This window comes from Nicotiana tomentosiformis, chromosome 12 (genome assembly GCF_000390325.3).
Source record: "Nicotiana tomentosiformis chromosome 12, ASM39032v3, whole genome shotgun sequence".
Classification (NCBI taxonomy): domain Eukaryota; kingdom Viridiplantae; phylum Streptophyta; class Magnoliopsida; order Solanales; family Solanaceae; genus Nicotiana; species Nicotiana tomentosiformis.
In genome coordinates this window covers 22,055,930-22,065,061 of record NC_090823.1, presented here as the reverse complement: position 1 = coordinate 22,065,061, position 9,132 = coordinate 22,055,930, and the positions used below count along the sequence as shown (strand labels likewise).

At 38.4% G+C, this 9,132-nt stretch overlaps 2 protein-coding genes across 7 annotated transcripts; one reads left to right on the top strand and one right to left on the bottom strand.

Moving 5' to 3' along the window:
• The first annotated feature begins 2,592 nt into the window (after nt 1-2,592).
• Nucleotides 2,593-9,116, top strand: LOC104099383 (putative late blight resistance protein homolog R1B-12). Of its 6 annotated transcripts, XR_001969860.3 has the most exons (6): nt 2,602-2,896; nt 3,381-4,441; nt 4,517-4,564; nt 4,658-8,133; nt 8,395-8,484; nt 8,565-9,116. XR_001969860.3 is itself a non-coding variant. In XM_070191532.1 (4 exons), exons 1-4 carry the CDS (start codon nt 2,894-2,896, stop codon nt 7,647-7,649), a joined length of 1,140 nt encoding a protein of 379 aa, XP_070047633.1. In that variant the 5' UTR covers nt 2,593-2,893; the 3' UTR covers nt 7,650-9,116. The 6 variants fall into 6 exon arrangements, 2 of the variants coding, with proteins under 2 accessions (XP_070047633.1, XP_009604649.1); XR_686997.4 differs by having other exon boundaries at nt 4,658-7,510; nt 7,622-9,116; XR_686999.4 differs by having other exon boundaries at nt 8,395-9,116.
• LOC104099371 (putative late blight resistance protein homolog R1B-16) lies at nt 6,706-8,518 on the bottom strand. The gene is made up of 3 exons (XM_070191533.1): nt 8,187-8,518; nt 8,063-8,110; nt 6,706-7,978 (listed from the first exon to the last, which is right to left on the bottom strand). Exons 1-3 carry the CDS (start codon nt 8,516-8,518, stop codon nt 6,874-6,876), a joined length of 1,485 nt encoding a protein of 494 aa, XP_070047634.1. The 3' UTR covers nt 6,706-6,873.
• Nucleotides 9,117-9,132: the final 16 nt, after the last annotated feature.

Below are 9,132 nucleotides of genomic sequence, written 5' to 3'. Positions count from 1 at the left end.
ACTATCCAGAACTCATCCCTTGAAATATCTTCTACTGCCCGAGAAGATCCACCCTCGGTATCCCTTTCAATCATCTTAGCTCGAGAAAGGATAATTTTGGCTTCTTCTTGTTCTGGGATTATGGCCAAGGTTCCCTGATTTGCTTCCACCAAATTGGAAGACTGTTGAATCACAACATTAGCCCGTACGCAGGCTAAATTCTCCTCTCCTTCTTCGGGCTCGTCCCTTAAATGGCGAGCCACTTCCGAAGACATAACACCAGAGCCCCCCTTCGGCTTTCGAGATCTCTTAGCCGGTTTCTTCTTTTTAGAGCTCGGGGAGCCCGATACGTCTTTTCTCTTCCTTTCTTTTACCTGCTTCAGGGCAGGAACTTCTTCACCACCAGATGGGGGCCTCATGACTACATCTTTCTCGAGTCCTACAAAAGGGAAAATGGAGATTTACCATACAAATCGATGAAGAGACAAATCTATAAAAAGATTTACCATGACTGCGGGCCTCCCATCGACCCTTTGATAATTCGACCCAAGTACGCTCGGAGTACGGTCTCTGCAACACCAGACTTTCAACCCATTGTTTAAAATCCGGGATAGGTTCCGGCATTCGAGCTACGGTTGTGATAAGAAAAGAAAAATGGATCAACAAAATAAAAGGCAATCACAAAATCAAAATGGGCAAAGAGAAACGTTTACTCACGGCTCATATTCCATTTCTCGGGAAATGGCAAGTCATCGGCAGGGATCAGTTCCGAGGTTTTGATTCGAACAAAACTGCCCATCCAACCCCGATCCCGAGTCTCGTCTATGCTCGAGAATGACGCTTTGGTTGCTCGGCGAGTAAGCTTGATCAATCCTCATCGATAAAGTCGGGGACTATAAAGGCGCATAAGATAATCGAGGGTGAAGATACGCCCCTCGACCTTGCTCGAGAAAAATCGAAGAAGAATAACTATCCTCCAAAAGGAAGGGTGGATTTGGCCGAGGGTCACATCGTACCTCTTACAGAAGGCAACGATGACAGGGTCTAGAGGTCCCAACGTGAAAGGATAAGTGTAAACACTTAAGAACCCTTCAACGTGGGTAGTAATTGATTCATCAGGCGATGGGATTACTACGAGTTTATTATTCCAGTTACATTCTTGTATGACTTTATCGAGAATTTTTGGGTAATTGAACATTGGTACCCCGACATCGGCTCACACCGACCCGGTATCGGAGAAGGCTTTTCAATTTTAAAATCACCTATAGTCGAACACCCTACCGGAACGAATTCCTCAGGGCGGGGCTCTTCCACATCCTCGCCACCAGCAGGTCGAGACGAAGAAGCGATCTCTTTTTGCGGAACAGTTTTAGATGTTTTTGCCATTTAAAATTCCGTGAACAAAGAACGCAAGTATTTGGTGTTTTAAGAAAGAGTTTGCAGTAAAACTCACAGATTTGCAGGCAGAAAACTCAGAAAAGACGAAAAGGAACTTAGAAAATTTGGAAGATTGAAGATGTAAAAGTAATGAATGGTGGAAGGAAAGGCTATTTATAGATTGAAGCAATGTCAGTTCAATATCAGCGGTGGCCGACCACCGTCTGACAAACATTAAATACCTTGGTAAAACCGAACCGATGGGACAACTATCACATACGTCATGGTCGGGATCGATGTAAACGTCAGCATATATCTGATCGAGCTGTTGGAAAATCATATCGTTTCTCGCCACATCCTTTTTCGAGAAACGAGGAGACTATCTATGTACGGTTAAAACTGATTGAATCAGTCATACGGACTGGTCGAGACGATAATATTTCAATCAAAGGGTATCTGCATGACAAGCTCGATTGAAGTCCGAAGTAAGGGCGTCGAGCTTCGAGCTCTAAGACCGATCAATGACAAGCTCAGTATCATTATCGAGCTCATATCCAAATCGAACTATGAGGCAAAAAGAAGATTATCGAAGATGCATAGACCGACCAACACTCACCCCGAATATCAAGACCCCAAGTCAGAATCGAGCTCGAACCAAGGCCGAGGGCTCGATCCAATACCGAGCTCGAGCTAGTATCGAGCTCGCAGACAAGAGCCGTTGCAACCGCACTATGGGAGAGAATCTTGGCGGAAATCGAGGAAAAAATAATTCATCGTGGGTCCTCCACTATATATTTTTATTATAGATAAAGTAGGATCACTCTAATATAAGAGGGGGATGTTAACACATTTAAGGGGGAGGATGTTGCCTTGTTCATCAATTTTTCCTTTTTCGCTGCCTTATATTTCATTCCATTTGCCAAATATAGAGATTTTTACATTTCACTCTACAATTTGTATCAAGTTATATCACGTGTCCTTAAAACTATACATAAATTTAACTCTATCCGATTTTTCGGATAAACAAAAATAGAAATCGTTGGATAAGTTACTGTTTTAGTCAAGGATGAAAGTTCATTGTTTTGTCACTTTGCAGAATAATACTTGTATATACTCTTAAGTGAGTCAATTTTAATGAAAAATTGAGAGTTGAATAGCTTCTCTAAAGTTGCTTTTGTTTCAAACTTTATCATAAATCGAAAATTGAAACTCAAAAGATCAAATCGACTAAACGTATACCCTATTTGGACTATTTAAATTGTAACATGTCCAGGTTCATAAACAATGTGGCATCCGAAATTTCCAAATCATGGATCCGCCTCTGCTCGCACGATGTAAGGAAATGCAGAGGTTGCTACATCTGCCTTCTCTATTTGCCTCAATATCAATGGATGGGAGTTTATGATAAGCCTCGGCTTCCTTGGAGCTACTTGTGTCGAACTCGGGAAAGGAGATGCTAAGGCTGCGAAATACTCTATTAAAGCGACTCAATCGATTTAGACGGAGAGGCATCTAAGTCTAAAAAGCGGCTCAATCGATGGTACTTGAAATTATCAGGCAACCACAGTCGGATTCTTCAGATTTTTGTCTCCAATTTTTCACTTTTTGTTTGTATCTTTTTTCTTGCTACTATTTGCTTTACAATTCTAGCTTTAAAAAAATTTAAAGGTATTTTTGGATTGTGGTCTCTAATTTGCACCTCGTACATGATTTACGAATCCTTAAACTCTTTGTTGTGGAGTTGAAAAATTGTAGTCCCTTTTGCCGAAAGAAAAAAAGTTCTCATGTACTAAAATTTCAATAGTTTCAAGCAAGTTGGTTTGGTTGGTGTTGACCAAACTGCTTGATCTAGTTATCAACTTGTTCACACTATAATAACCTTTTCCCACTTCTTGAGGACAGCATTTGTTAAAAGTCTTCTCTTTACACTATAATATCCTTCTAGTTTTAAAGCAAAAGAACCAAGTTGGAGTTCATTGTTGACTGTTCATCTTTTCTTCCATTTCTCCCATCTCTATCTTCAGAAAGAACATCAGGTCACTAAAGTAAAGGAAGCGATGATTGGCTTTGAGAGAGAGACTGAGATGCTGATGGAGAAACTGGTGACAGGGCCTCGGCAATTAGATGTGATCTCAATTTTTGGAATGCCAGGACTTGGAAAAACAACTTTGGTTAAAAGATTGTATGATCATGAAGCAATTTCCAATCGCTTCGATATTCGCTTGTGGTGTTGTTCTTCTCAATCTTATGATAAGAGATCTCTCTTATTCGAATTATTGAATCACATTTTTAAGCTTGATACAAGCACCAAAGAAAAGAGCGATGATGAGCTAGCTGAGAAGCTATACAGATATTTGAAGGGAAAGAGGTACCTTATTGTTGTAGATGATGTGTGGAATGATGAGGCATGGGATGATATAAAGAGACCATTTCCAGATGATGATAAAGGAAGTAGAATTATTTTGACGACCAGACTTGAATCAATCGCCACATATGCCATGATCTCTTCGAGTCCTCATTTCCTTCGTTTATTCACAGAAGAAGAAAGTTGGATGCTACTGAAGGAGAAAGTATTCAAAGAAGACAATTATTGTCCACAAGAACTTGAGGAGATCGGTAAGAAAATAGCAAGAAAGTGTGGAGGATTACCCCTTGCCATTATACTAATAGCAGGTCTTCTTGCAAATAATGATAAGGAAGTAATTTACTGGCAAGAAATAAGTGAAAATTTGAAGTCAAAAATAAAAGGTTGCATGGATATAGTTGAATCGAGTTACCAACACTTACCCATTCATTTGCAGAAATGCTTTCTCTACTTTGCTTCATTTTTAGAAGACCAGAAAGTTCCTGTTCAAAAACTGATACGACTATGGATCGCAGAAAATTTTGTTGAAGCTAGTAGTACATCGAAGAGCATAGAAATGGTTGCCATGGATTACTTGATGGATTTAATTAGCAGCAACCTTGTAATGGTGGCCAAAATAAATTCCTTAGGGGAGCTTAAAGTCGTCCATATTCATGATTTAGTACATGAATTTAGTTTGGTAAAAGCTAAAAACGAGAACTTTTTGCTGCGGATAAATGGGTAAGTAAAATTAATTTAATGTTTTTTTTCTTGCTGAGATAATGGCACTTATCTTTCTTTTCTATCTTGAACCAGAGTAGGTGAACTTTATTCTTCTCGCAGAAGTTGGCTGAGGAGAATTGGGTAAGTTAAATCAATTATATGTATCTTGTTGTTGCTTATCATTATAATGCCTCGCGAGTCAGGATCTGATGCTTCTTCTCCTTCTTGAACCAGTCTTGTTATATTTCCAAATTCTGGGATTCGTTGTAAACGTGTGAATATTTTAACACCTTCTCAAGCGCTTCTTGGAGAAAAATTTAGATTTGGACGAAATATCAACACCTTACGGTTCCTTCCTAGTGTATATTCTCCTATTGTTGATTATGATTTGACTTGGAAACATCTAGGAGTATTAGATTTGAGTTCCGTAAGGCTACGCCAGACACTTGTAGATGCTTTACAACATCTGATTCATTTGAAGTATTTGGAGTTGCAGTTGTATTTTCATAACATTGCAGATTCAATATGCAACCTGAAGAAGCTAGAGACATTTATAGTGACTGGATACCATAGTCAAACCTGCATTCCCATTACCATTTGGAGTATGACAAGCTTGAGACATCTGCATATAACTCCTCTATATACCTATCAACCGTTACACAATCTTGACAACTTACAAACATGTTCCGATCTGCTTATTTTTCCTGGGATGTATTACCAGAATTTTATGAAAAGATTTCCCAATCTTGAAAAGCTCAGTTGTCAATTATATGGCTCAGGAAATCCGTCTAGCAATTTCTTTCCTGCTTTTGACTCTCTCAGTCAATTGAAATCTCTCAAGATTGGTGTCTCTGGGGAATTGGTAGATCCCTATGGTTTTGAAGACTTTACATATCCGTCAAACCTCAAGAAATTAACTTTAGCATGTCTTGAACTTCCCTGGAGTAGAATCTTAACCATCAGCAGATTATCCAACCTTGAAGTTCTGAAACTCGAAGGAAATGCCTTCAGAGGGAGACAATGGGACGTTAAGGATAGGGATTTTCCTAACCTTAAAGTTTTGAAATTAAAGGATCTACGAATCTCAGAATGGACTGCCTCTGATGACTCATATCCTAGCCTACAGAAAGTACTTGTACAATGGTGTTGGAACTTAGAGGAAATCCCTGAGAATTTTGGAAGCAAGTGTACGATGCAAATTATTGAGGTAAGATCATGTCGCTACTCTGTTGTAAATGCTGCCCTCAAAATTAAGGAAACACAAATTGAGGAGATGGGGAATTCTCAATTCAAGGTCATTATTTGTAAGTGAAAGTCAATAGTCTTGATCAGACTGGTCGTTCAGTTAGATAACCTTGTTTTATGTTCTGGATTTTAAAGCGGACCTCCTGTTATTTACTTGATCTAAGAGCTCAATCCCTGTCTTTAGATTTTCTAATAGAAGAGTTTTCCCTCGACAAACAACCTCCTCAAGTTCAGATATATAAAGGTATGGAGCAATGATATTTTCTCTTTCAATTGGCTCTTCTTTTTTCTTTGTAAAATCTATTTCACTTGTTGCTATCATTTTCTTTTTCCACCAGACTAGTAACATCCACAGTATTTTTTCACTCATTCGATCTTATTTAGTTCATTTGATGCTGTCTTTATCTTTTTCCCAAGACTAGTAACATCCGTGCTAATCGCTTTAATTACTCATTGCATTGAGTAGATGTTTTGTGAAAGAAAGGGAGAGAAGAAGGGGATATAGATCAGGCGTCATTGGACACTTTTATTTTTAATGTGCTACTATTTGATTGTAATCTTGATTAAGGTGTGATCGATATCAGAAAAGGTTCATTTGAATGGGTTTGATGCACCCCCTATAGTTCATAAGAACTTGATCTTTCATTGCTTATAAATTGCAATTCTGCAAAAACTACTTCACCTTTTGCTTGGGCTAAGTCAATGATTAATATCATCGCCTCTATAATTGCTGCAACCCGGCTTTTACCCCTCTGAGTGTGATTTTTTGCTTAAATTGAAAGATGAAAGGAAAGAATGTTGGCCACTGAATGAGTGCAACTCCATACTCTAATGTCTAGCTGTGTTGCGACATGAATTCCATGTTCAAAACATATGGTGAAAAGGATAGTATGTATTACCAATAGTGGCAGGCCAAACATTGATTACAGGTTGCCAATGCTTCAGAACCTTCAATATTTCGTATTTATCTTGGACTGAACTGTTACTTTATTTTAAAAAGAAGTTAGTCCCAAGCCATGCATTGATCACAACAAGACTGAATTAAGCTCCTTAAAGAAGCATCTGCTCAATCAAATGATAAAGAATGACATGGATGTTACCGCTCTTGCGGAAAATAGAAACTACTATATTTTAAAAAAGAGCCAATTAAAAGAGAAAAGACCATTGCTCGTTACCCCTATATATCTGAATTTGACTATTGACTTTCACTTAGAAATAATGACCTTGAATTCAGAATTTCCCATCTCCTCAATTTGCATTTCCTTAACTTTCAAAGCAGAATTTACAACATTGTCTCCGCATGATCTAAGCTCAATCAGTTGCAGTGTACAATTGCTTCCGAAACATTCAGGGATTTCCTCTAGGCTCCAACAACTATGCACCATTACTTTCTGAAGGTTAGGATACGAGTCATCGGAGGCAGTCCATTCTGAGAATCCTAGTTTCTTTAATTTCAAAACTTTAAGGCTAGGAAACTCCCCATCGTTAACGTCCCATTTTCTCCCGATGAAAGAACTTTCTTCTAATTTCAGAACTTCAAGGTTGGACAGTCTGCCAATGGTTGAAAGTTTACTCCAGGGGAGCCTAAGATATACTAGAGTTAATTTCTTGAGGTTTGAGGGGTATGTGAAGTCCTCAAAACCATAGGGATCTACCACCGCCCCCGAGACACCGATCTTGAGAGATTTGAGCTGACTGAGAGTTTCAAAAGCAGGAAAGAAATTGCCAGAAGGGGTTCCTGAACCATACAATTGACAACTAAGCTTTTCAAGATTGGGAAATCTTTTCATAAAATACTGGAGATCCCCCACCCCCCCAGGATAAATAACCATACCAGAACAGGTTTGTAAATTGTCAAGATCCTCTAATTGGTTTTCGGACAGATCTATATAAAGATCATTTATATGCAGATGCCTCAAGCTTATCATGCCCCAAATGGTTTTTGGATTGCAGGCTTGACAACAGATTCCTGTCACTATAAACGTCTCTAGCTCCTTCAGGTTGCATATTGAATTTGGAATGTGATCAAAGTACAAGTACAACTGCAGCTCCAAATACTTCAAATGAATTAGATATTGTAATGCATCTATACTTGTCCTACACAGCTTTACGGAACCAAAATCTAATACTCTGAGATGTTTCCGGGATTTACTCAAATCATAATCAACAAAAGGAGAATTTACACTGGGAAGGAATCGTAAGGTGTTGATATTTCGTCCAAAGCTAAATTTATCTCCAAGAAGCACTTGACAAGGTGCTAAAACATTCACACGTTTACAATGATTCTCAGAAGATGGAAATATACCAAGTCTGGTTCAAGCAGGAGAAGAAGCATCAGATCGAGGCATTATCATGATAAGCAGCAACAAGATACACATAACTGATTTTACTTGCCCAATTCTCCTCAGCCAACTTCCGCGAGAAGAATAAAATTCACCTACTCTGGTTCAAGAAAGAAAAGAAAGGTAAGTTCCATTTTCACAAGTTCACAACAACAAGAAACATTAAATTTACTTACTCATTTATCCTCGGCAAAAAGTTGTCCTTTTTAGCTTGCACCAAGCTAAATTCGTGTATTAAATCATGAATATGGACAGCTTTGATCTCCCCTAAGGAATTTATTTTAGCCACCATCACTAGGTTGCTCCTAATTAAATCCGTCAAGTAATCCATTGCAATCATCTCTAAGCTCTTTGATGTAATACTGGCTTCAATAAAATTTTCAGCTATCCACAGTCGTATCAGTTTTTGAACAGGAACTTTCTGGTCCTCTAGAAATGAAGCAAAGTAGAGAAAGCATTTTTGCAAATGAATAGGTAAGTGTTGGTAACTTGATTCAACTATATCCATGCAACCTTCTAGTTTTGACTTCAAAGTTTCACCTATTTCTTGCCAGTAAATTACTTCCTTATCATGTTCTGCACGAAGACCAGCGACCAATACAACTGCAATCTAATTGCCGAAGTCCAGTCACGAGTTGATCCATAAGCATTTCAGTCTCTCTCTCAAAGCCGACCATCGTTTCCTTTGCTTTAATGAACTTGATGTTCTTTCTAATGGCGGAGGGAGGAAAAATGAAGGATGAAGTCAGTACCGATGAGCTCCAATTTGGCCCTTTGGTTTAACACCACCTACCAAAGGAAAGTGCAGAAATCTCTAGTTAAATTATTACCACCTACCAAAGGAAAACGAAAAGATCTATTAGCTGCTTCGAATAATGAATGTCATTCAAATCCTCGCTATATTTCTGTGGAAAAAAAATGAAGAATCTTATAGAAAACAGTTTTGTCATCTTACTTTTCTAATACCTTTTCTTAAATTAGTTGAACATGATAAGGTTGATATAATACCACTTGATTCCCTTTGCTTTCGCCCCACTTTCCAGAGTAGGCATTTTGTGTATATATACGTGTTAAATCTAGTATTAAATTTGTATTTTATATGCGTAGTTGCAAGTTGCATCA